Raw genomic sequence first — 27593 nt, forward strand, 5'->3', positions numbered from 1 at the left:
ACTTTGTTGAGTGTTTATAGAAGAGTTAACGGTCAACAGATAAGGAACTAATTTTCAACCAATCTGTGATTTGATGTTTACTCTGCAATAAACATATTTTCAACAGACAATCAACTGAGAATTGATCATACGAATGATAGTCAAGTAATTAGATACTGATACAATCAACAGAAGTAGTTAAATGAAGGTTAACAACACTGCAAAAACAGTATATATAGTCTACAGGCTCTTTTTATATAGGGTTAGAATCTGTAGATAAGGGGTCTAAAACTTAACGTTTTGAGAAAAAGACATTGAAACAATATATCTCACATAATTTCAAAATAAAGGTTTGTTTTGATATATAATTCATAATATAAATGTATTTATGATGCAAAATGAATCTATTAATAAAAAAAATCCATACAGAAATAACTCATTATAACTTAATAGTAAGTGGTGGGCTGCATGTGGGCCATGGGCCATGTGTTTGAGACCTCTGCTGGTTAATTGTATTGTCACTTTATCAGTTCAATAAGTGTCAAGTGATGACATGTTGACCCGACAGCGAATGCCTGTTGATTACTAACAGAGAGTCAACAGTGGACTATCAAAATAAAGCGTTAACAGTGACCCTTGACACGACCCTGTGACGCGGCGTCTCCCTGCAGCCCAGTGTCGTGGCGGAAAATATCTAATCTGATTGAAAACAACGACATGTTGGGAAACAGATGTTTTATTCAAAGCAATCACAGATCGTAGTGAAACAAAAAATAAACTCTTAGTTGCGCAACGTGGCTCTATACAGACGTTGGCTATTATTATAAATTAGCAGAACAATTGGGGTCATAATAGGCAGCTTGAAAACGACTTAGGGGCTTTAAAGTAACAGGTTTTCATAAATACTGAGACATCACACTCCACTGGAGAGGAAAGGGTGGGAAATAACACTGGAAAAATGTAGCTAGATTCGTCATGAACACTTAAAAACCCCTGCAGACGTTTACACCGTGTGCAGGACATGGGTCTGATACTGTGATCATTTTTTTTACGTCCAATGTGTTTGTTGGTTTTTGACACCGTGTAAGTTTAAGCTGTGGGGTTTGTGATCTTGCCCAGCATGAGCATGGCATTAGAATCTCCTTCTATGACAGAAAAGAAGAAAGGCCGGTTGATGGACAGCTTCAGAGGGACGCCCACTTCCTGTGTCTTGTCCTGAGGTTCTGCTCCTTCCTCTGACATCTCAAACAGCACAGTATTGACCGCCTGAGAGGAGACATGAAGATCTTGTTAAGGACATGCACATAATATTATATATATATATATATATATAAATATATATATATTTATATATATATATATATACATATAAATATATATATATATATATATATAAATATATATATATTTATATATATATATATAAATATATATATATATATATATATATATACACATATATATATATATATATACACATATATATATATATATATATATATATATTATGATGATGATGATAATCCTTATTCACCTTATCTACAGTGAAGGGTTGGGCGTTGCTGAGTTGACTGAACTCAGCCTGAGAGCCCAACAGTTTGGCTTCGATGTCCCGATTCATGTTGGTCAGCAGCTCGTGAAGATCGGTCACGGACAATATGGAGCACTTTGGCAGAGACAGCTCCAACAGACTATGTAAGAGATATTTTGAAATTGAATTCAAAAATAGTAGGCAAGAAAACTGGGATTGTACCAGATCTTTTTCCCCATTCACTCTACAACAATTACTAAGTGTAATGAACTTAATACAGTCATTTAATTATGAACGATGTATGAAGCCTTTATGAGGCTAAATCTTGTTGTTACACATGTAACACTTTTGGGTGTTCCTGTACCGTCACAGGTTCTCCGGGTTCTCCAGTCTCCTCCCATGGTCCAAAAACATGCAGATTTGGAGATTAGACAAATTGGACACTCTAACTTGACCGTGAGTGTGAGAGTGGATGTTTTTTTTGTCACCAAGTAAATGTGACACAACAAGCTTGCTTGAAATGTCCTTTTCAATCAGTTTACGAGGACAGACAAGCATCAGAAGTGACGCCAGGTGTAGATTTAGTACCGTTTCATTTCCTGAAAGCAAAACTCACCCTTCCTGGAGACTCGGGTGCCAGTTAGACATGGTGTCCATGCTCAGGCTGGACTCAATGTCCTGGAGTTTGGTTCCCTCGTGAGGCAGGACCAGCAACATGTACGAGCGTTTGCTCAGGGGCAACTTCACAACGGTGCAGCGCAGCACCTTCATGACCAAACCAGAAATATTGAAAATGAGACAAGTAGGTAAGATTCAAGCTCGTGTCACACACGGCAAGCTGTTTTCTCCAAGGAACTAAGTGTTTACTTTGTCCCCCCCTGGATTATTGTACTTATAGTGAGGCCTCTATCCCTCAACCTGTCCAATTTAGGTCTAATAATAAGACTTCTCATCATAGCCAATACTGAAAAATCTAGTCTAATAACTTGACCTAATTATGCCATTTTGAAAAACATCAACATGAACATCAACACTTTTATTATATTATATTATACAATTACAGAACACCATTTTGTAACATTTAAATTGTGCATAAAACCAAACACTTCAGCTTTCCCTTAACCTCATCTTTGCTGATGCCCAAATTTTATTTCGTGGGGGCAAGACACTCGATTCTTGCCCCCGTGAGGAGCCGGCCCTGGGTTCATGTTCAACAGCGGCTGACACTGTATGTGACACAAATACAATACTACGTTTTACCTTATCATTCAGGTAGTGGTACCGACCCGTGTGGGTCATCAGTGGAGCCAACACTGTCGTTGCTTCGTCCACATGAAACTGCAACGTGGTATTCTCTAGCTGGAAGGCGGTTTTCCAGCTGCCTGTTAAACAAACGACACGTGCACAGAAGTCAACATCTAAGTCTGTTTGTCTCGTACTTTTGTTCTTACTCTGTGATTTAAATCACAGCATGATTGGCCAACCTTGGAAGTTGAAGGAAGTAGCAAACAGAAGGTCACTGCTGGAGATCACGTCTTTGAAGACGCCCTTCAACTTCCCGTCTGACGTCTTCTCCACAAAGTCGTTCACCAGACCCTCGGCCTCCTGAGGTTTGGAGAAGTCCACGCTGCGGGTGAACGATGTGTCCGAGGAGTCCTGTGTGCCTTGGATGAAGTCCTGGGAAAGCTGGACGTCCTGGCGCGTGAAGGCCCACACCTGGGTGGTGATTTTGTCTTTGGGTCCGACGTCCACCAGAGAGTTGATGCTCTGCAGGGTCTTGAGGACCTTGTGTCCGTCCACCAAGGACACACAGTCCTCTCGGTCGGTGCCGCTGCTCAGGCCCAGTAACTTCTGCAAGGTTCAAAGAGGAGGTTTTTCAGTCAAGTACGGATCAATCTGAGAGCTGGGTGTAAAATTACATTACGTTAGTGTAATGTTGACATAGAAGAGGCTAAATATGAGCGTGCTTTCATTATTAGCTTTGAGTTTGGAACCACCGGGAAATGTATTTTGGTTCTGTTTTAGCAATTATCACTTCCTTTAAAACTGAACAAGACTCTGCAGGTGTTTGATTGCCTGAAACCCCACCCCCTTTTTAGACACATTCCACAATCAGACCTGGAACGAGCTCGCCGTCTTCTTGGAGGCCCCCACGAGGAAAGTGACGAGGGTTCCGTAGGTGTTGACTGGAGACATGAGGGTGTTGGTGCTGGGCTGCTTTCCGCTGAGAGCGTGGTACATCCTCAGACCCAGAAAGTTCAACTGCTGTGCCAGAACCGCCGTCCTCTCTGTGATGTTCTGCCTCTGTGCATCCCCTTTGGACTGGTCCCTGCTGTCCGGTGTCAGGACTTCAATATCGAGAGGGGTCACGGGAAGCGTCTCCAGGTGCTTTGAAGACTGGGTCTGCAGCGTTTCACAGCTCACATTCTCGGCGGCAAACAGGTTGAAGGGGTGAATGTAGACGCGGTTGGCCTGACATGCCGACAGGCAGCAGCCGAGGACGAGGACGACTTGAAGAGACAATCTCTGCATTTCCGCTTTCTCTTTGTCGTTGCTTGATAACAATTTGTTCTGTGGGGGGGGGGAGCAACAGAAAACAAGAGTTGTGTGAGAATGCCTCGTGACTATTATGACGTCAGAAATCCGGCTGGAAGTGGTTCTTCCACCTCAGCATTGGGCACAGAGAGGCATGTCAGGGACTGATGGATGGCTCTTTGTGTGTCCTCTCTCCTGCTGGTCAGTGAATGAGAGCAGACGTTAACCTCTGCAACAGAGGTCGCATAGATAATGAGACCCATCTATGTGTGCGCACACAGGTTTCTGTGTCATTACTGAGTAGAAAAAGAAGGATATTTCATTCGCCCCCGACATAAGAGACACAAGTGTTCAGGTTATATGGTTGCATTTACATTGTTACAGCTACATATAAACACATGCCGGATTAAAAGATGCATGAACAAACTTCTCTGGTCCTGTTCTCAGCTGCACAGTGTGATGGTGTTTCTATAACTCGCCATGAATGCAAAGTAAACACCATCGTGTATTTCTCTTCATTTAAAACACGTTAAAACAGAACTCTGACAAGTGCTCTTATGCAAAAATAGGACTTTATCCCTCGAGCAAAGATGTGGACTGATGGACCCTCGGAGGAGGTGAGCAAACAGTATGTTTCCCCTCTGTTTGGACACGTACCACAGGACCTGGCCTTGGTTTCTGATCAATAAAACGAGTGAGCTCACGCACAAAATCAACTCACCTGTGTCCCCACTGATGACAGAGGTCAAAGTAACTGATTCACGTTTCGTCAAGCTCCAAAATGCCCCCAAATGTACAGAAATATCTTGTAAAGCAGTAACGGGAATTACTTTGTGAATTAAATATCAAGTTAAAGAGGCAGAAGTTAGGCATTTAGAACTTTGTCAGCAGTTTTTTGAATAGCTATAACTGAATACTCAGTGCACCTTAAACCTTAGCCATGCTCCATCATCTCTGTCAATTTTACTTACAACACAATCAAAAGGCACTTAGTGAGCTTAAGTCAAAACTTGCTCTTACCATGTGTGTCTTCTGCAGCTGATTGAAGTCCTGGCTCCTCTGCTCTCTTACTTAAACCCAGCAGCCACTCTCGCTGCTCCCACTCTGGTTACTGATTAACCAAAGCAGCATTGAGTCAGGGGCTCTGCTGCCATGACTCATAGCCCGCTTTGTACTGACGAGGGAAGAAAAAGACCACCCAACGTCCCTCTACATGTTGACTTAAGGGGGATGATGCAAGCTCATCCTGGAGAGAGGAGGGGGGAAGAGGAGCTCAGTGTTCCACAAAGGAGAAGGAACAGTGGGGGGAAACAGGAACAGCCTTCTTTATTTGTGTTTGTGAGCGTTCAGTGACTCACTGAAATGTCACCATGTTGAGGGAACGGTGGTCTTCATTGCCCAAGCATTTGCTGGACAGGGTCAAAACAACTTTTGCCACTTCCTCCCCATTTTGTACACACACACACACACACACACAAAAATCCCGTGCATCAAGCTGCTCACCCCACACACACATTTCCGGACAAAAATTTCCTCATTTAGCAGAGTCGATGAGGTCACAACGAGAGATTTCTTTAAGGTCACTAAAGTGTGGAATGACAGATTCAGTTATCAAACAGATATCTCATGGAAACGACTGGTTTACCAATTTGAAATAATCCAAAAACAAAAAATGGACATTTAAAAGGTAGGTGCAAAGATAAAACGCTTGGGGAAACACTGATTCAGCACACGCAGGAACACTGAACTTCTCACTGCAACACACTGATTACTAGAAGAAACTCATGTTCCACCTGTGTGTTAAACCCTTCAACCATGCGTCAAAGTGACGAGAACAAGTCAATATTGTTTTGTTTGTTGCAGTCGACTCTTTTATGAGACGTTGAGCCACAGTTCGTGGAAAAACTGTGAGTGAACACAAACACTCAAAACCTGAATGGCCTAAATCCATGTGATACGTAAAAACAATGAATGACAATGTTGGTTTACTCGTACAGTATTATCCATGTCTCCATCTCTACTCTAACTTTCTCTTGAGTTTCACTCTCTGATATAATCCATAAGAATCGTACACACACATAGATTAGATTATAGAATATGGAAATCGGTTAATATGAATGACTTCAGTGGACAACCCACTGACTGAAAAATGGGAAACAATAAAACATCAGAGAAATACACAAGTATAAAATGTCTTAGCTTGGATACATCTCCCTTTCACGTCATCAAACTGTGGAAATTACATTAGAGGTGCATTCAGAGGAATGATAAGCCACCATGTCCTGGGAAAAGTGTCAACAAGCCGCATGTGTTATTAATGACCAGGCAAACGGCTTTATTAAACAATATACGTTTGTATTTGCTCATAAAAGGTGACATCCATAAATATATTGAGGAATGTCCTCAACTTGCACCTGAGTAAACAGGGCAGGGTACACCAGGTTTTCTCATCAAACAGAGAACTGCATCATGTTAAGTGCTTTAGAGCTGTGGCTTTATGTTCTTTTAAGTGTAATAATAACTAGGGAAGGTACAGTGGCTCGCACTGATGCCTCACAGCAAGGTCCTGGTTCGCGACCTTATCCGACTGAGGGCCTTTCTGTGTGAGTGTGTGTGAGTGTGCGCGAGTGTGCGCGAGTGTGCGCGAGTGTGCGTGGGTTTTCTCTGGCTTCAAATGACTACAAAACAACATATTTTCAATGAAATGTTTTGGGTTATGGAACAAAGAAACTTTTCTTTTTGTATCCTTATGATCAGGATATGAACACTTGTGTCAATGTTTTCAAACAACACTTTTCACGAATCAAACAACACTTTTTAAGAAGCCAATAAATATTGATTTAGTCATAAATATCAATATGTCATCAAAACTATTGTATTTTATTGTTTGAAAATACACTTTGCGCTCCCTAATTTGTTCTTTTTGCTCCCTCACTTGTTCTTTTCGCTCCCTCACTTGTTCTTTGCGCTCCATCACTTGTTCTTTGCGCTCCATCACTTGTTCTTTGCGCCCCCTCACTTGTTCTTTGCGCCCCCTCACTTGTTCTTTGCGCTCTCTGATTTTGTTATCTGCGCTCCCTCACTTGTTCTTTTTACTCCCTCATTTGTTCTTTGCGCTCCCTCACTTGTTCTTTGCACTCCCTCACTTGTTCTCTGCGCTCCCTGATTGGTTCTTTGCACTCCCTCACTTGTTCTCTGCACGCTCTGATTTTGTTCTCTGCGCTCCCTCACTTGTTCTTTGCGCTCTCTGATTGTGTTCTTTGCGCTCTCTGATTGTGTTCTTTGCACTCCCTCACTTGTTCTTTGCGCTCCCTCACTTGTTCTTTGCGCTCTCTGATTTTGTTCTTTAATAATTGTAAGTATATAATGTTTAAAATCTGACAAACGTTGGATATTTGCACTTATTTTGTCGGATGCCGAAGGGGAAAACTTGGGGAACGAGTTCCAGACGGACAGCGACTCCAAATCCAGGTGTTTTTACTGGCATGTCCACTCCACTGGTGATTGATTTATTTCTTTTGCTCCACATAAAGAAATCATTAAAACTAAATGGTTTTGGTTCATGGACATCATCATTTCCAGGTTTGACAAACACTGATTAATATTTTTCTTAAAATTTTCTTAATCGATTATGAAAACAATCGTTAGTTGCAGCTCTACCAGAAAATAATCTCCCACCCTACCTTTAAGGAGTGCTTTCTCTTGCGTTATTCATCAAAAATATAATGCATGTTTAAAGTACATTTACTGTATTTTATCTAATGGGATGCAAATGATCAAACTGGAATCATACTAACAAAAGTCAGACTCATGAAGTTCCGGCGTGTATCCTGAGCAAATATTTTAAAACACACATCCTGAAGCTTGAGGTGAAGAATCTTTATGATAGTGAACCAGCTGTGTTTTTTCTCATCCACATTTACTGAGTGATTTATCAATTTCATTTGGTGACATCAGACACTTTATTGGTGCTGCACCCAAGTTTCAGTGAGGGCTGCTGGGTATTTAAGCTGTCATGTTCAGCATTTGGGACAGGTTGAACAGCAAATCCATTCACCATGTGGAGTCTGTTGGTTCTTTGCAGCGTGCTCGCCACGCATGGAGTGCAAGGTATTGTGCGACAGTTTCTCTATGAAATTAGATTTTCTATTTTTATTCACATGTGCATTCTCAGTTGGACAGATCCGGGTTCTACAGTCTCACTCCAAACCTTTGTGATAGGATTTGTGGCTGTTGTCATGTAGCTGTGCTGTTACTGGACTGGAAGTGGCTCATGTACTTTGTTATTTTCTCTTGTACCATCTCCAGAAACGACTGCGTGGACAGCACCTCCAGAAACGACTGTGTGGACTGCACCTCCAGAAACGACTGTGTGGACTACACTTCCAGAAACGACTGTGTGGACTGCACCTCCAGAAACGACTGCACCTCCAGAAACGACTGCGTGGACTGAACCTCCAGAAACGACTGCGTGGACTGCACCTCCAGAAACGACTGTGTGGACTGCACCTCCAGAAACGGAAACAGGTAAGATGCTCAGTTTTTCAAAATGAACCTGCTCTAAATAGACAAACAAAAATGAACAGCTGGCTGTTGTCTTAACATCTGTCAAACAAATCATTGGACAAGTTAAAAATTGCACATGATTGATGTTTTATCCACTGCCCTCCAATGACCGCACCACCTCCAGCAACGACTTCACCACCAGAAACAACTCGGACGACTGCACCACCAGAAACAACTTGGACGACTGCACCACCAGAAACAACAGGTAAGATGTTCAGTTTTTCAAAATGAACCTGCTCTAAATAGACAAACAAAAATTAACAGCTGGTTGTTGTCTTAACATCCATCCGTGAAACAAAATAGTGGGTAAATCAAAAAATTGGAGTAACTGAGAATCATTCTGATGAGGACATGTATGATGACAGGTGTAGATATTTCTTTACCAACTACGAAGAACTTTCACCTACTGCTAACTGATAGCATGGCTAAAATGATTTATGTCCTGTCCTCTTACGTCTCCCAGGACACAGGTCCTGTCGTTACAACTGTGGTTATGACCTGGGAGTCTGCTCCTGCCGCAGCTCGTGTAACTACTATGGTACCTGTTGCTATGACTACAACAGTAAGTGCCAAGTCTAACAAAGCTTGTATATCTAGAATTCTTGTATATAATTCTGCAAAAGCCATGGTAGTTTCTGTTTTTGTTCTGAATGTTAAATCTCTGAACAGTTTGATCACAAAACTTTTCACCCAAACAGACTACTGCGCTGGAACGACAACAGCACCTCCAGAAACCACAGGTAGGATCCTCAGTTTTGCTAAATGAACATGCTCTTAATAGACAAACAAAAATTAACAGCTGGCTGTTGTCTTAACATCTGTCAAACAAATCATTGGACAAGTTAAAAATTGCACATGATTGATGTTTTATCCACTGCCCTTCAATGACAGCACCTCCAGAAACAACTCAGACGACTGAAGCACCATATACAACAGGTAAGATGTTCAGTTTTTCAAAATGAACATGCTCTTAATAGACAAACAAAAATTAACAGCTGGCTGTTGTCTTAACATCCGTCAAACAAATCATTGGACAAGTTAAAAATTGCACATGATTGATGTTTATCCACTGCCCTTCAATGACAGCACCTCCAGAAACAACTCAGACGACTGAAGCACCATATACAACAGGTAAGATGTTCAGTTTTCCAAAATGAACATGCTCTTAATAGACAAACAAAAATTAACAGCTGGCTGTTGTCTTAACATCTGTCAAACAAATCATTGGACAAGTTAAAATGTGCACATGATTGATATTTTATCCACTGCCCTCCAATGACTGCAACACCTTCAGCATCGACTGCACCACCAGAAACAACAGGTAAGATGCTCAGTTTTTCAAAATGAACCTGATCTAAATAGACAAACAAAAATTGACAGCTGGTTGTTGTCGTGACATCAATCCGTGAAACAAAATATTGGGCAAATCAAAAAATTGGAGTAACTGAGAATCATTCTGATGGGGACATGTATGTTGACAGGTGTAGATATTTCTCTACCAACTACGAAGAACTTTCACCTACTGCTAACTGATAGCATGGCTAAAATGATTAATGTCCTGTCCTCTTACGTCTCCCAGGACACAGGTCCTGTCGTTACAACTGTGGTTATGACCTGGGAGTCTGCTCCTGCCGCAGCTCGTGTAACTACTATGGTACCTGTTGCTATGACTACAACAGTAAGTGCCAAGTCTAACAAAGCTTGTATATCTTGAATTATTGTATATAATTCTGGAAAACCCATGGTAGTTTCTGTTATTGTTCTGAGTGTTAAATCTCTGAACAGTTTGATCACAAAACTTTTCACCCAAACAGACTACTGCGCTGGAACAACAGAACCTCCAGAAACCACAGGTAGGATCCTCAGTTTTGCAAAATGAACCTGCTCTTAATAGACGAACAAAAATTAACAGCTGGCTTTTGTGTTAACATCGTCAAACAAATCATTGGACAAGTTAAAAATTGCACATGATTGACGTTTTATCCACTGCCCTCCGGTGTCAGCACCACCTCCAGAAACGACTGTGGCGACTACACCACCAACAACCACAGGTAGGTTCCCCAGTTTTGCAAAAATTAACATGCTCTAAAAAGAATTGGTTGCAACAAAAATTGACAGCTGGGTTGGAGGGCTGACATGATGCCAACAACCGAACCCCAAAAAACTACCAACTACTAACAACTTTCACCTACTGCTAACTGATAGCATGGCTAAAATGATTAAGGTCCTGTCCTCTTACGTCCACCCAGGACACAGGTCCTGTCGTTACAACTGTGGTTATGACCTGGGAGTCTGCTCCTGCCGCAGCTCGTGTAACTACTATGGTACCTGTTGCTATGACTACAACAGTAAGTGCCAAGTCTAACAAAGCTTGTATATCTTGATTCTTGTATATAATTATTTTTTGTTCTGAGTGTTAAATCTCCAAACAGTTTGATCACAAAACTTTTCACCCTAACAGACTACTGCCCTGCAACGACTGTGGCGACTGCACCACCAACAACCACAGGTAGGATCCCCAGTTTTGCAAAAATGAACATGCTCTAAAAAGAATTGGTTGCAACAAAAATTGACAGCTGGGTTGGAGGGTTGACATGATGCCAACAACCAAACCCCAAAAAACTACCAACTACTAAGAACTTTCACCTACTGCTAACTGATAGCATGGCTAAAATGATTAATGTCCTGTCCTCTTACGTCTCCCAGGACACAGGTCCTGTCGTTACAACTGTGGTTATGACCTGGGAGTCTGCTCCTGCCGCAGCTCGTGTAGATACAATGGCAACTGTTGCTATGACTACAACTGTAAGTACCAAGTCTAACAAGCCCTCTCTTAGAGACAGAAATCAAAATCTTGTATATAATTCTGTGAAAGCCATCATAGTTTCTACTTTTTTGTTGCGAGTGTAAAACAATCAGCAGATGCATTAAACACTATAATGTAGCATGATAAAAAAATATGGCTGTTCATCTTCTGTATCAGGGCGTTCAAAGCTCGGCACAGTTTGACCACAATGTCTTATCCCCAAACAGACTACTGCCCCGTAACGGAAACAACAACAAGACCCACAACGCAAACCCCAGGTAGGATCCTCGGTTTTGCAAAAGGAGTTCACAAGTTTCCTCCCACAGTCCAAAAAAATGTAATATGGGAGATGAGATAAAATTGGACACACTAACATTGAGTGTTAGGTGTGAATATGAGAGTAGATGGTTGTTTGTCTCCATACTGTATGTGCCCCTGTGATGGACTGGCGAACTGTCCGGGGTGTATCTCCCTATGTCAGCTGAGAATGGCACCAGCAACCCGCGACCCTCCTGAGTATAAAGTGGTAGAAAATGAATGGATAGACCTGCCTGCAAATATACTTACCTGACAGGCACCTCTAAATATCCATCCATTAAACAAAGCAATGGACAAATTAAAATTTGGACATGACTGGCTTTCTTAAAAGCAACTGAAAATCATCCAGATGATGTCATGAAAGTTGATAGCTATCCATTCAGAGTGAATTTCCCATCCCACAAACCACTGCTGACTGATACATGTATTTATTCACATTGACCTGTGGGGAACATTTTGGCACCTGGTCGCACAAGTTGAGTGTGGAAGTCAACGATGTCAGCCTGTCAAACTACTTAGAGAAACAACTTGATAGCATGGTTGAAATGATCCATGTCCTGTCCTATAGAATACGTCACCTGTCGTAACAACTGTGGCAGAGAGTGGGCAGTCTGTTCCTGCGCAAGCTCCTGTGAACGCTACGGCAACTGTTGCTATGACTACCGCTGTAAGTGCCACATCTAACAATCCCTTGCCCAACGCCTTTCTGTTCTTGTTTAAAAGTTTAAAACAACCAGTTTATTATAACGTTTTTTTTCTTCTTCTTCTGTGAGTATCATGGCTTTCAAAGTTCAGTACAGTTTGATCACAGTTTTTCTCCCTCCCCCAAAACAGCCCACTGCTCAATCTCAACCACAACCCCAGGTAGGATCCTCAGTTTTGCAAAATTAATTAAATGAGCTTGCTTCACTTATACAACAGTCTTCTGCAAAAAAAAAAAAAAAAAACGTTCCATGAAACAATTTCATTAAAAAAGTGTCCTGGAGTGGCGTTCTCAAAAGTAACTGAAAAATGTACGTCTCAGTTAACATGTCCTGTCGTTCCAACTGTGGTTGGAACATGGGAGTCTGCTCATGCGCCAACTCTTGTGTACAACATGGCACCTGTTGCCCAGACTACTACCGTAAGTACCAAGTCTAACAAACCCTCTCTCACTGCAGCAATCAAAATCTTGTGTATAATTCTTTTTGTTTAAATGAGAAAATGCATTATTCATTATTATGTACTAGCATTATATCATTGTAGTTCTTCTATAAGGAACGGACAAAATTTCCCCATTGTGGGACTAGTAAAAAATTAATTTATCTTTTCTTTTTCATCCCAAACAGCCGTCTGCGCAACACCATCCACAACACCAGGTAGGATCCTACTTTTTGCAAAATGAAATAAATGCTTAAAATGTTGTTCACTGCAACAACACGTGCATGATCTTATCCACCTGTAGCACCGGCCTGTGGAGGTTCCCAGTACAGTTCTGGATACTTCACCAGCCCAAACCATCCCAACTACTACCAGGATGGCGCCAACTGCGTCTGGTACCTCAAAACTTCACATGACCAAAGAATCTTCCTGTCATTCTTATTCCTGGAGTGAGTGGAGAACTTCCAGGTCTAGATCCAGGCTTTGAATACTGTGGTAAATCAATAATCATACTTGACTTTTGCAGATTGGAGAACTGCTGCTCCTGTGACTACATTAACATCTACGATGGGCCGTCTCTTAATTCACGATACTTGGGCAAAGTGTGCGAGGGCAGCACAAGCTCCTTCTCCTCCAGCTCCAACACCATGACGGTGCTTTTCAGGAGCGATCAGTCGGTGGTTGGCCGTGGGTTCAAAGCTGAGTTCAAGAGTATTCTGCCACCACACTCAGGTAACATGGCGGTACATTTAAGTGTGGATATTAGATGTCACAGATTATTTTCTATTTTGACTCTGGTGGATTGACATGTCCAGCTGTGGCTTGTCTTTTTATAAATATAAATGAACAGTGTTTTTCTTTCCTCGTCTGTGGAGACACAGAGTGATGCAAGACGAGAGCGAGACGGCAGCGAACTTTCTCTATTTAATAATTCCCCAGTTCTCTAAAACATGAGTGAGGTGAAATGGATGTTGAAAGAGAATGGTTGGAAATGACACTAGTTGTCAGTATGTTGGTGACAGAAGTTACACACTGGAGCTTTAACACCTAAAGACTGCGCTGCACATGGGGGGGTTGGCTACTATAGGATGTAGCGAGGTGACTGAGAATCAGGATATTTCGGCTTCTGCTTCTTCAATTCTAATCATTGCAAAACAATTTTTGTCGATAAACACACAAAAATTTTGCAAATTGTCATGTCAGTGTTTTTGCAAGGTGATCGACTGATGCACATGACTAAGCATCGTCAGTCACTCCAATGTCTCGCAGAGCGTTCAAAACACTGCAGGAGCCAGAATGCCAGAACACAGAAATACCTGTAGTTACACTTTGTTTCTGCACACACACACATAACTGTGCCATCATCCATCTTATGTTTCACAAACATTAAACCGATTTGGTCAATTCTAGCACGTCAGCAGCAGCAGGCAGAGATTGAACGTGAAAGTGTGCGGCAGCGCATGCAGTCACAGCGGAAATATCACATGATGAAAAGCAACATTGAGGTGACAATCATGTCGCGTAAAAAAAACAAAACCCAAAACATTATATACCTTAAATCTCCACCAACAAAGTGAAAGAGAGACAGGGAGAGAGTGTGTGCGTGGGTTTGCTAACCTTGGCTCTCTCTGTCAGGGAGAAGCGTTTCCAACTCTTCACTTTCTGCAGTCTCTACTTTAACTCCTCTCCACTGCTGAATCCTAGTTTTGCTTCTCCTCCGGCTGAGACGATTTTGAGAGCGGTAATGAGGCTTTTTCCAACACACCGCCAACATTACTGTGTTTGTGGCCTACAAAGGAAATGTTAAATTGTTATAAACAGTATACTGTATATATAATATATGCACCATTGTTGTCAGTGAAGCCACTGACAACAATGCTACCCTTAGTCTCTGACAATACTTTTCAGGCATTAAAGGTTAACACTTTGAGGATATGAAAAGAATGGTCTCATTATCGGCTAATATTACTGTCAAGACAGGTTCAACAAAGCCACAAATGTTTTTGCCTGATTTGTACTCCTTCAAACAAAGAGACAGTAATAGACAGACAAAAAAACCTGCTATTTGACACTTTTCTCTAGTCGTTACCTTCTCCATGTTGACGATTCATCTTCAGTTGCTGGACCCAGAATGTATTCTCCCTGTTGCTCTCCTTATTGGTTCAGTGCCACACTGCATCAGAACTCAGTAGAGTTTCTCCTCAATTATTCGTACAGCAGGTTTTCAAAATGAAGAAAATAGTAGGATTAGGACACAAATAAACAAGGGCACACAAGTACAAGTCAGGCTTTACACCTTCAAGTAAGTCAAGCTGTTGTACATTTTTCTTGCACTTGTTGTCTGTAAGGTCGAGTTCACTGTTCCTCATACGACATGGAAATTGTGATTGAGAGAAGCTACCTGAGCTCTGTCGGCTACGATGGCAAAACTCTGTACCTGGACGACCCACAATGCAAACCCACGGTTACCTGGAGCCAGGTGGTCTTCAGATACCCTCTCGAATCTTGTGGCAACGTTAGAAAGGTAGATCATTCATCTCCTCGTAGCAAACATTCACAGCACAGTACACACATGTGATTAATCAGCAATACCTTCTTCCGTGAACAGTTTCAGAATGGCAGCGTTATCTACAGCAACGCTGTCCGTGCCTACGACAACGGCGTACCCACCGGAGAGATCACGCGCCTGTCTCACTTTAAGCTGATTGTGGACTGTCAGATGGCGAAGGACTCAGTGTCCCATAATATGTACATTGGACACAGTATAAATGACAGCACCATTATCGGATCAGGCAGATTTAACTCCACCATGCATTTCTACACAAGTGATGGCTTCCACACCATTGTGAGTGTGGGGGGTACAGGGGGCCGTGTGTGTGTGTGTGTGTGGGGGGGGGGGGGTTGCACATTTGAGTCATATTGCAAATGCAGCACTAACACTTTGTTTTTGTTTTGCCAGGTCACCGAATCTCCGTATCAAGTGTCGCTTAACCAGTACCTGTTTATCGAAGTCCGACTGGATCGCTTTGACCGTGCGCTGATTCTCGCCTTTGACAGCTGTGTGGCCTCGCCAAATAAAGACGACTTCCACACCAGACCTTACTACCTGATCCGCAACGGGTACGATAAATGTTTGCACTTTAATTTGATAAGATTAGAGAAAACACACAGCACAAACAAGTCCACAAAATCATAACATGACAACAAAATGTATTAGCAGCTCATAAATGAGGAGCAATGTCTCCTTAGGACCAGGAACAAACACTGATCATGTCAGGACCAGTAGTCCTCATGGAGACCAAAAAGTGGTCATCATGAGACAAAAACCTAAATTCTGAGTAACTTTTGAGGGATACATTTTGAAAAGTAGTTCAGGTTAAGATTAGGGTAAGGCATTAACTGGTTATGGTTAAGGTTAAGGATAACACTTTGTTTGAGTCAGGGGTGTCAAACTCAAATGACCATGGGGCCACTGAACATGGTCAGTCTGGTCAGTAGGGGGCCAGTCAAATTTAAAGAAAAGGTGTTTGGGAAAAAAGCAATGATTTGGTAGAAGTGGGCAATATGACCTTAAAATTATATCAGTGATAGATATTTGAAAATAAAAGTGTTTGTGTTGATATGAAACAATATATAAGTTCACATTAACAATACATTTATGAGGCAAAATGAATCTATTACTAAAAGAACATAGTTATAACTTGATATTAAGTGGCAGGCCACTATGTGTGTGTATGTTTGTAGTATCTTTGTGAGGACATTTTGACTGGTCCTCACAACTTTAAAGGGCTTTTAAAGGGTTAAGACTTGATATCAGGGTTGGGGTTAGACTTGGGTTCATGTTAAGGTGAGGGTTAAGGGTTAAGTTAGGCATTAACAATTAACAACCTATCAATCTGTTTTATTTCAGATGTGAAGCGGACAGCACCGTCTACATTCACTACAAACACAATCCGCAATACTACGCACGTTTCCGCGTCAATGCCTTCCAGTTCCTTCGCGCCTCAGATCGCGTGTATCTCCAGTGCAAGGTCCTGATATGCGATAGAAGTGATCAGAATTCACGCTGCCGCCATATGTGCATGAAGCGTAGGACCAGGAGACATCTTGGGTCAGAACAGGCCAGCCAAACTCTGATCTTGGGTCCTATTCAACTCAAAGGTCTGTAGGCATTTGTAGTCGCCTTTGACATAATCACAAAGTTTGTAAAGGTTATGAGAAGGAAAAGTTGGGATCTCAAGATAACATAAGGAATGAAGTTAATTCACTACTTCTCTCTTTTCTCAGAACCTGAGAAGATTGAAGATCCTGCGCAGAACAAGGTTTAACTTGTTCTTTCGACTCATCATACTAACCTTACTAATCACAATACTTGATTAACCTGATTAAAAGCATCATCAAAAGGCAATCTGTGTTTGTGTGTTTCATGCCATACGTTGACACTGACATTAAAGTGGTGGCTCAAGTTTTGTGAAGAATACCTGAATGAGGTCCTGGCTGGTATTAACGCCCGTCCTGAGTCACCTGATCACATGCAGACGGTTTGAACACAGGTCTGAACACAAATCCAAATCCGTCCTGAAAGCATCCTCAGATATACAATACAAAAAAAAAACACATTTAAAGGTGGTTTTGGTGAATAAAGTAAGACGTCATTGCTTGCATGATATGTAGCACAAACACGTATAAATCTGAACTAACAGTTTGGGAAATTTGGGGACCCAAAACTAAACTCTTGCGACCAATCTGGGGGTCCCGACCCACTCTTTGGAAATTACTAATTTAGCGAATGACATGTTCTAGTGACATCTAGTGACTTTTCTGACTTGCTTAAACTACTTCACACTGAAAATATTTGGCACCTTGCTTGGAAGAGGGGAGAGGTGACTCAGTTCGCTGCATTCTGCCATCTCACCACTAGATGTCACTAATTGCTACACAGTGGGCCTTTACTTTTAAACACAGAAGAAGCTTCACACAAAGGAAGAAAAAGGAAAAGACAAAGCACAGCTCAGTTAGAAAACACTTTACTTATAAATTAGTCAGATTACTCTGTCTCACAATAAAATGGTTGGCCATCCCAGAGGGAGTGAGTCGTCGCCCACAGAGGGCTTCGACATTCACCGTTACCTATGAACCTACAACACACAGAGAACATAAGGCAGTCGTTACTGGATGCCCTTAAGTTATTACTGTTAAGCATGGTAAGAGGTGGTTCTAAAAAACAGTGGAAATGTTCTCCACACATGTTGCCGAGCAACAGACGACAGTACCCGCGACAAAAATACAATCTTACTAAAGTAGCAGTGTTACTGCAACACAGTTATTTTGACACTGAACATCTATCCAACCACTCAATACAATACTCAGTAAATATTCAGAATAGCACTGGGATCTGGAATGGGAAATCTCACCGACTTCTCTCAAAGGCTAAAACAAGGTTTTCCCCCAATGCTACGTGGCAATTCTGAAAAAAAAATGTTTCACGTGAGACACAAGACTTGGTGATTCTGCCCTAAATATGGAGATACTGAGTAATAAAGTGACTTCATACAATATCAAAAAATCAGAATGTGACGTTTAAGTAATGAAAAGGGACACGCACTTTGTGGAGGAACTTCAAAACACAGATTAACAAAAATTCTACTGTAACTGAGCTCGCTGGCCAAAATCACTGGTACAAATTTTGGCCAGGTTTTTCATTTTGGATGCCTTCCATAGACTACAGGTGGCACTGATTTCAAAGTTTCTTAGCAGCATTTGTTGAGCACAAAAAAATAAAAAATAAAAACAAGCACGGCCATCACAGAAAACTACAATGGCCAAACTTTTTTTCTAAGGTTCTGGGTCTATGAAATACAGTAAGAAGAGACATTTGTAATAATAATAATCTTCAAAGTAACAGTCGTCTTTCCAGAAAAGAGACTTTGTCAGGCACTGCAAAGAAATAGTAGTAATGCACCTAAAGCACTGAAATAATTTCAACAAGGCTTAAGTAAGACCACTTCGGGCCGACAGTTTAACTCCTGTGTGAGCAACATAGGAGAATTATTTATTCGTAGGTCCAGGAGAGTTGAGAATTTATTTTGGGTGGCACAGTCAGATTCACCCTGCCGAAAACAAACAAAAAAATAGCCTGTAGGTGGTACTATACTCATGTATCGCTCTTCAGTAATCCTACTCTTTAAAAGAGATAGTTGAGGAATTGACGGACAATGATTTCACAGAAAGTGCTGCTGTTTTTATGAACCAGCCTGAGAAACTGGGCACTTGCTCTCACTGATAACATGGTTGCCAGCAGGGATAAAAAGGAACGATATCTTATGTATACAGTACGTTTGCCACTTCATCTCACCATAAACAGCCTTTTACAGCAAGAAACCGAATTTGTGAAAGGCTTACTTTCCAGCACCAAATTCCATATAAGAAATCTGCATCTTTTTGGCCCACAAAGATACAGGAGCTGCGGGTCTACTGCTGCTTTGTTCAGTGGCGATGTGCCACTATTGCACGCCCAAACAAAGGATTTCAAACATCAAAGTCACAACATAACACGTTTGAACTTACTGATCGATGGAGGCAGCGGCGGATAAACAGATCCTGTGTCCTGTGATGTGAATTTGGTTATTTTCTCTATGGACTGTAAGGTGTGAGGAGAGAGCAGTATACAAAATTGAGTTTCCAGTTGGAAAAGGACATGTAACAGAGAGAGAATATTATCCTAAGATATAACACTCTTCAGCAGGCATAGATTTTATTATTTGTGGCTAAATTCTGTTGTCCTTTCTGTCCTTGCTGGCAGCCATGTTCTCAGTGAGAAGCAGTGTCCAGGTCACAGTATGCCTGAACACTATTTATTGGTTGGTCTATTAATCTCAATCATAATGTTAAAAGTAATTACGCCTTTTTAGTTCACAACAGTTAAATCTCACAGCTACATAAACCGATAGCCCTTAGCAATGGTGAGATCACTTAAAGGGGATTTATTATATTATAAATCACGTGTATAAAACACCACATTTGACCATTTTCAAAGTTCATTTTAAACTTGTTTGTAGATTGCTGAGGTATTTCCTTCAAGATTTTCATTCACTGCCAACTGAATAAAAGCCAAATTATCTGCAGAAAATTGCAGCTTTCTAAATTGGCTTTGGACAGCTGAAAGCAACTCTCGACGAAATTCAACAAATAATGTAAATGTTTTTCGTGAATGTGACGGTCTCCATCGCAAATAAATTCTCAACCCGTCTAAAAACACAGCATCTCTTTCAAATACACTTGAATGGGCACCTTCAAGTATACAAAAATGGAACCATCTGAATGCTGACATTTTTCTGTGCAAGTTAAACTGTCGAGCCAAGGCTACATCAAGGCCAGCTAAAAGACCAATAAATAAAATTACTATAGAATTAAGAAAAACCAAAGCTGTCCCATTAAAAGATTGTTCTTTGTTTTCCTATTTTATTACTTGTGCTGCCCGCGGGCAAAGTGGCAGGCAAAGTCGTACTTGCTCTTGCACTTGTAGCCACAGATGTTGCACTGGAATGGGTTTTCATAGCCGTGGCAGCCCATGTGGATTGTGTAGAGGATGTTGTCAGGGAAGTAGATGTCACAGTGCTGGCAGTGATGCAGCACGTGGGGGTCCTGGAGCGGGGCAGACAGGCCCGGAGCTGGTGTACTGGGTCGGCTGTTGGAGACACTAGGAGTGCTGGTGTGCCCACTGTGCTCACTGCAGGGTCCTCCTCCAGGACTGCAGTTGCTGTGGGGAGGAGCCCGGGGCTCTGGGGTGATTGGAGAAGAGGAGGAGGCGTGAGCCATGCTGGCTGTGACGGCTATAGGAGTTGTGGCTGGGTGAGGCTGCTGGATGAGGAAGGGCTTCTCATCCTCAATAGATTCAGCTCCTGGAGACATGGGCGGTTGAGTCTCGGCCTGGGACTCTGACGGGAGACTGGCTAACTGGCCTGCCAGTGTGGACAGCTGGTTCAAGGGGTTATCCATCACCATGTCATGGTGATGATGATTTTGATTAGTGGAGAGTCCTTCCTCAACTGCTCCACTCTGATTTTCATAGGTCTCCTGGCGTAAGTGGGGCAGCTCATGTGAGAAGTCACTCACGTTGTCGGCCTTGTGCACCACCATAGAAGGGGGACTGAAGTTGATGAGGAGCCGGCGGCCATATCCCAAAGAGCTGGCCTTCTTCTGTAAAACACTCAGCATCTTCTTATGGGAAAGAGAGCGAGCACCTTTCATGGGTAATAGTTTGTGGCGTCTGCGGCGATGATGTGACAAGTTGCTACGATCACTGCAACGGAAGGAGCACAGCTCACACTTGTAAGGCTTCTCGCCTGTATGTGATCGCATGTGGGCCTCCAGGTGGCGCTCGTAGGCTGACGCAAATGGGCAGAGGTGACAGCGGTGCGGCTTCTCTCCTGTTTAATTGAGGAAAACAGGCTGAATGACAAAGGCTACACCTATACTACTCCATTTTCAGCTAATAACACATAAATCCCACTCCAGATATGTCTGATGTCCACACTACCCTGGTGATTAAGAAGTTTAAAGTTTAAAAACTCTGCTGGCTCTGTTTTCATTTGAAAGCTCCAGGGCAGAAACAGAGACCTTGTTACGTGCATTTACTTCCTGATTGGTCCTGAACAACCACAATTTAACTGTCAGCTGTGAACTAAAAGCTCTGTTTACACTTCCACTTTCATTTTCACCTCATTGTCTGTCTCATAACAGAAATCCTGTAAAGTAAAACTTTCTGAAACTAATCAAACACCTGCAGAGGAGAGAATCTGTTTAATCTGTATAGCAGCATGTGCATACTGAGTGTACCTGAACTGTCACATCACACCCATTTTCAGTTTTGCTCATATGGACGCAGATTATTTTCTAAATATGGAGCTGAAATACTTGTCTGGATGCAGACACTCACCTGTGTGAATACGGATGTGCTCAATGAGTCTCGCTGTGCCTCTGGTGGCATAATTGCAGTAGCGGCACTTGAGCTTGCCATCATAGGTCCTCTCAAATCCATCCACGAGGATCCCCGAACTGTCCTCCAGTGACATGTCCACTGATGGGTGATCCAGTCCATTCTGACTGCAGTCTGCAAACACGAACATTAGCATCAATTTACAACTGACTAGGGCAAAACATTATTTGACATGCCATAGAAACTCAAGATTAGATTTTATTACTGCATACTGGGAAACAAATCATTCGGCAGTTATATGTCTTATATGCATGGAAATATTCAAATCGTTTCTACAGCTGGATTCAAGTTATAAAACATGAAGTTTTCCTGAGTCTTACTCTAAAAACGACTGATTTAAAATATTAGGGTTATAAACACAAGGTTAAATGCCACATGGCTCTTACCCGCTGGCAACTCGTCAGCCTCCTTGACGCCACTAACAGAGCCTGATATCATGTTGACATGCTGAGTCTGCTGGCTCAGATACTCCTGGAAATCCTTCACAAAGTCCAGCGTGTCTGGCTTTTCCTCACCCATTGAAAGAAAGTGATGCAGATACCCAACACCTAAATGACAAATATATATGTCTGTGTAGATTCTCATTCATACAGGTCATAGTTCTCCTAAGGATAATAGAGATTTTTTACATTTCATCCAAGAGGCTTCTTCATTTCTGATCGTTAGAGGTATGTGACCCTGGATGAAGCGCTGTCCCTAGCTTTTGGAAAGTTACATAATCACTGTTCAGGCTTCACTCCGCAATAGTGTTCATCTCGACTAAATGACTGTGGAAGGTACAAGTGAAGCCTTCTATAATACAGTGAATTTCACCACACACATGGATTTCAAATCACAAGTATTAAACATGTTTGATATTTACAGCAAAGGCAAACAGCTATTGGGGCATGAGCAGAACCCCAGAATAACCAATGAGAGAGAGTTGAGTGGGAACGGATGTTGCATACTTTCGTTAATATATTGTTTGCGGTCCTGCGTCTTATTGTGATCGTGATAATATCGTATCGTGGTCTCTCTGGCGATTCGCACCCCTACCATTTACTCAACGGTTACTAGTTCAGTCACATTTGAAGACGTACATACATATATTGCCAATACCAATCCAATAATCTCGACAATGTGGAAGAATTGGCATGACATAACACAATACACGTATACAACACACCGGTAATGAAGCTAGTTGTTAGCGGTACACTTACCTCTATGAAGACAACTCGTCGGCCTAAAGTGGACAGATACACTCGCGTGGATAAGGCCGTTTTTGCACCGGTCCAGACTCAGTGACAGGGTAATACTGTAAACCACTGACTGACAAGCACGAAATCAGTCGCTCTTCATCGTCGTCATGTTGTAACCAAAGCTACGTAGGCTTAGTTAGCGGCACCGCTAAAGCTAGCTTATCTGAGAAAAAGCATCTTTGTTACTAGCAACTGCGTTATCTGGTCGACACGCTCATTATTTACATAGTCCTTACAGGTGTGAGGGAAAAAGAAGAAAAACACTAGGACCCCCGCTTGATGTGTATCGTGTTTCTGTCAAAGCAGAAGCGAAAATTCAGACAGGAAATCAAACCTACGATATCAAAACAAAAAAAAAACTAGTGCCAGGGGTGAAAGTTCAATGTGTGCGTCGGTGAAAAATGTCCCATCACCAACACAGTACTAGCAAAGAAAGGTTCCCACCACAAGATCGACGTTTCCTCGTAAAAAATAACGCTTTATAAAATACTGTGAAAGCGCACCTGCATTCAATTTTACCTCTGTGCCCGAACCCAAACATAAGAAAAAAACACAAGAACGTGATATAGAAGATGACTGGCTAAGATATAATTTGACTTTGTTGCCTAAAACAAAACTAGAGTTAAGGCCATATTTTAATTTATTAGGTTTCGAAATAAACGTGCGAAACCTCTTCTTATTAAACTTCAGGTCAACATGTTTGTTATTATTTTTTCTCCCTGTTGTGCTTCAGCTTTTATATTTAATAATGGCACAGTTAAACTGGTGTTTTATCAGCATTTAACTTATATTTTGTAATACATATTATGATATAGTCCGGTTAAATAATGATCTAAGTAATAGTATTGAGTTAATGAGTATTGAAACAATTGATTAATAATTGCTAACCATTTTGATAATTGATGAATAGGTTTGAGCGTTTAAAAAAATAAAGAAATAAATAAACAATCCCTCAATTTTGTTTCTACATTTTAAATGTGAGTATTTTCTGGTTTCTTTGCTCTGTGTAACAAAGAAATAATTTAATTTGAGTAATTTGGGTTTGTGGACAATACAAGACATTGTGATTATTGGTATTATTGGTATCGTGGACCGCCTATCGTGAGGTACCCGATGATTCCCACCCTTTCTATCCATCTAATCTATCCACCTATCTACCTTTAACTGTCTATGTGTAAAACAACCATCCCTTGCCACCAGCTAATCCTGTTACATGATAGCGTGTCCATTCATGTCCCTGACACGACACAACTTTCAAATGTATACAGCTTTCAATTATGCGCAAGTGGCAAATGAGCCGCAACAATTACATTACTTTCAAAAGCTATTGACTCATTCATGTTTTATCACAATCAATAATTTACCAGTAAGGGCTTGGTGAAGATCGCGTTGCCCCATTTGTGTCAAAGTTGTAGGAAAACCACTGAGGAGAAGATGATAAACGGCCGGGTTGAGTGAGGCCACTGTATCCTTTTACCACATTACAACTGCTACTGTCAATGCAATACTAATACAGTACAGCAGAAGTAACATAAACCTGCTTTTCTTTGTAACACAAGTCACCCGTTTGGTGGGAACAGTTTATGTCCATCTGTACTATATTTCCCATTTTAAATAGGTCATGCTATATGTGTTTGTGTGCTCCTTCAGAAAATTATAATATATTCTGATATAATGTTTTTTTTCCCCCCCTGCAGGTCCTTCTTGTTGCTTTTTCAGATGTGAGCACAGTTTGATATCTGGACACTAGATGGTGCACATGTCTCAGTGGTCACGCCTTCTATTCTATCACACACTGTGTTGAGGTACAGCCACATGGACCAATGTACAAATACATGTAGCATTGTCATCAAGTCCTATATTAACCTGACAGATAAATGTTTGACTATAATCTGTATTATTGTCTGTAACTGTTCAGACATGGAGATATCAGTGTACAATCAGCTTATGTGGCCCTGTCTTTGTCAGCTTCCTGCCACAGTCCCTGGGGAAAGACAGGGTTGAGCCATGACCACCTTAGAAGCCAATTACATCACCTTTCTAACAGCCTGTCCACACTAATGTTATTTTATTGCAATTTAATTATTCTCAGGTTTCCAGCAGGGCCCAGATCTTGTTGAATAATTTACACACAGCCACAATGATTTGTCGGCACGAAGAGACAAAGTGTGCACTTCTTGACACTGTCATTTGTTTCAGTGGGATTGTTTTTTTAAAATTATTATTATTATTATTATTTATCAGAGCGAGAACAATCTTATGTCCCATAGTCAAAATCAATGCAGCATTTGGATTAAAAGAATAGATTCACTTCAAACCTAAAAATACTTAAGGGGAATAATTGGTCATACTTAATTTTGCATTAATGACATGTCCAGCACACGATATATTAAGCTGCTCTGTTAAAGGGCGTCGAGCATGTATTAATGACATTGAGAGCAGGTAATAATCAAACAGGGATTAGTAGCTCTGGCATTTACATCTATTAATGCTGTGGTCACACAAGGGGAACCTTGTATAGGAATGACTTTTTGTAATATGCCCTCGTTTCGCTGAAAAAAAGAAAACGTGTCGGTAGTTGTTTCGTGGGTTAACTTTAATCATTGCTACAATTACAAAAAAGAATCAAGTGTTGTATAAATCAAACACACTAATCCAAAAACCAACATTGATACAATGATTTAAATAACTCATATATTTAACATTGGGGAAAAGGTCTGACATGAACTCAAAATTCTAATCAAAAGGATACAAGTGAGTTTATATGCAGAATGGGCTCTGAGACAGCACCTGTCTTTGAGAAGGTTGCAGTATTATCCACTTGCTCCGATTCACATTTAAAAGGCCTGAATAATAAGATTCTCTCCTCCTCTTAACCGCTTGATTCATGGGGCTGTTTGTGGTTTAATGCCACACAGCACAATTCATTTGCTCCTCTTTTACTGAAAGAAATGGGAATTTAATTTAGAGAAGTTCTTGAGCAGTTTTTTTAAGACTTGGTGTCATTTGTTGGGCTCGTGTAAGGGCTGCATTAGAGATTACCCTCCTGGAAAAGCTTTTTAATCCCAGACAAGTGCAGCCATAGAAACGGTATAGACGGGAGCCTCTTGGAGGCAGAAAGGTGAAGGGGGGCTTTGACGAGATTCATTCTTCTTCTGTTGAGACTGTTTCTTTCTTTAGGTTTCCCGCTCCACGTGGAGCATTTGAAAAAGAACTGAGAGGTGGGGGGGGTAGGATAAAGGAGGTATATATTAAGCTTTTCTTACCTCTCACCACTTAATTTCCTTGCAGGCGCGCCTTGCGCTGTTGTAATGAATGTAATTGCCGCCTTTGATGAGAATGCTATTATCTGGATCACACTTTACATGGGCAAACAAGACTGCCCCTCCTTCCACCTCCACCTCCCATTTAACTCGGCATTGAGACCCACCCAATTATGCAGGGAACAAGTGGCTTTTCATAAAGCCAGCGTGTCGCTCTTGATTGTTGAGGCTTGGAGCTGGCTACATGTGGACAAAGGATAGATTAGATGTGATATAGGCACACCAAAAACCCCATTTCCTTGATTAATTTCCTGCATGCCTCACCGAAAGGGCCCACTCTCTCCCCAGTGGATTCTATCTCTCCCTTTAAGACAAACTTCCATCTTTTGATAGGTGTGGCAGCTCAATGGACAGTCAGACGGTTTATTGACCTAAGTTTGACCACAGCTGCCAGGACTTCCAGAGAGATTAGGACCAAAGAGAGAAATGATTCATCGCAACGTGGGAGGATGTAAAAAGCTCAAAATCTTTGTGCCTCTCCACAATATTTCTGCCCTCTGGTTGGATCAACTCCTGTTTTTATGCTGATGTGTTTGCACACTCGTGTCATCACCCCCTACACACACACACACACACACACACTCACACATTCCCTGTGTCTTTCACACACCCACACACAGACACACTGAAGCACACTAAACACCCATTTGATAATAGTGGCGAACAGATATGATGGTAGTTTATGAGGCAACGCGCAATAAAGCTGCTGTCACCTCAGGAAGTCTAAGTGTTCTTCTGACTGCCTTATTACCGTATTAAAGCACGACTCGACACATTCAAACACACACACACACACACACACACACACACCTCAGCCTGGCTCTGACAACGTGATGCGATTCTGTCCAATATTCCACCAGGCTGAAATATTGAGAACAATCACACAGACTGTCACAAGTGACAAATTATACTATTACTCCTCAAAGATTGTCATCCTTGAAATGTATTCATAGCCATTTCTTCTTTATCGGTGAGCGATTATTCCTCTAAGCAAGCAATTCTGCAGTGATGAATTGGTAATCAATTCATTGGACTGTTATGCTTTGAGAATGGCTGCGAGTCGTCACTGTTGGACACTCTTATTCACTTGCATATACACGTCCAACGCGAACCCACGGTCACTGCTGGGCCTGATGGATGCCAGCGGCCTGACCACCTG

The 27593-nt window shown here is 41.6% G+C and overlaps 3 protein-coding genes and 3 long non-coding RNA genes across 7 annotated transcripts; 3 read left to right on the forward strand and 3 right to left on the reverse strand.

Annotated features, from left to right (window-relative positions):
• Window positions 1-697: 697 nt before the first annotated feature.
• agt (angiotensinogen) lies at window positions 698-5203 on the reverse strand. 2 transcript variants are annotated; one of them, XM_058651202.1, is made up of 7 exons: window positions 5066-5203; window positions 3629-4081; window positions 2995-3361; window positions 2771-2892; window positions 2127-2275; window positions 1514-1670; window positions 698-1245 (listed from the first exon to the last, which is right to left on the reverse strand). In XM_058651202.1, the coding sequence occupies exons 1-7, from the start codon at window positions 5066-5068 to the stop codon at window positions 1069-1071; spliced, it is 1428 nt and encodes a 475-aa protein (XP_058507185.1). In that variant the 5' UTR covers window positions 5069-5203; the 3' UTR covers window positions 698-1068. The 2 variants fall into 2 exon arrangements, with proteins under 2 accessions (XP_058507185.1, XP_058507184.1); XM_058651201.1 differs by lacking the exon at window positions 5066-5203 and adding an exon at window positions 4177-4323.
• A 2742-nt stretch (window positions 5204-7945) lies between these two features.
• On the reverse strand, window positions 7946-8551 carry LOC131473741 (uncharacterized). Its single transcript, XR_009242232.1, has 2 exons — window positions 8501-8551; window positions 7946-8455 (listed from the first exon to the last, which is right to left on the reverse strand). It is a non-coding gene; the product is annotated as an uncharacterized LOC131473741 (long non-coding RNA).
• Window positions 8552-8732: 181 nt separating this feature from the next.
• Window positions 8733-9399, forward strand: LOC131473738 (uncharacterized). The gene is made up of 3 exons (XR_009242230.1): window positions 8733-8816; window positions 9075-9173; window positions 9310-9399. It is a non-coding gene; the product is annotated as an uncharacterized LOC131473738 (long non-coding RNA).
• A 393-nt stretch (window positions 9400-9792) lies between these two features.
• Window positions 9793-10470, forward strand: LOC131473739 (uncharacterized). The gene is made up of 3 exons (XR_009242231.1): window positions 9793-9932; window positions 10191-10289; window positions 10426-10470. It is a non-coding gene; the product is annotated as an uncharacterized LOC131473739 (long non-coding RNA).
• Window positions 10471-11082: 612 nt separating this feature from the next.
• On the forward strand, window positions 11083-17283 carry LOC131473736 (deleted in malignant brain tumors 1 protein-like). The gene is made up of 14 exons (XM_058651203.1): window positions 11083-11120; window positions 11318-11416; window positions 11645-11695; window positions 12304-12402; window positions 12570-12599; window positions 12760-12858; window positions 13064-13093; window positions 13180-13324; window positions 13402-13607; window positions 15224-15399; window positions 15484-15720; window positions 15835-15995; window positions 16786-17036; window positions 17163-17283. Exons 6-14 carry the CDS (start codon window positions 12765-12767, stop codon window positions 17201-17203), a joined length of 1341 nt encoding a protein of 446 aa, XP_058507186.1. The 5' UTR covers window positions 11083-11120; window positions 11318-11416; window positions 11645-11695; window positions 12304-12402; window positions 12570-12599; window positions 12760-12764; the 3' UTR covers window positions 17204-17283.
• A 603-nt stretch (window positions 17284-17886) lies between these two features.
• Window positions 17887-23551, reverse strand: ikzf5 (IKAROS family zinc finger 5). The gene is made up of 4 exons (XM_058651204.1): window positions 23073-23551; window positions 22260-22421; window positions 21814-21987; window positions 17887-21304 (listed from the first exon to the last, which is right to left on the reverse strand). The coding sequence occupies exons 2-4, from the start codon at window positions 22390-22392 to the stop codon at window positions 20340-20342; spliced, it is 1272 nt and encodes a 423-aa protein (XP_058507187.1). The 5' UTR covers window positions 22393-22421; window positions 23073-23551; the 3' UTR covers window positions 17887-20339.
• Between the last annotated feature and the right edge of the window lie 4042 nt (window positions 23552-27593).

Source organism: Solea solea, chromosome 15 (assembly GCF_958295425.1).
Source record: "Solea solea chromosome 15, fSolSol10.1, whole genome shotgun sequence".
Classification (NCBI taxonomy): Eukaryota; Metazoa; Chordata; class Actinopteri; order Pleuronectiformes; family Soleidae; genus Solea; species Solea solea.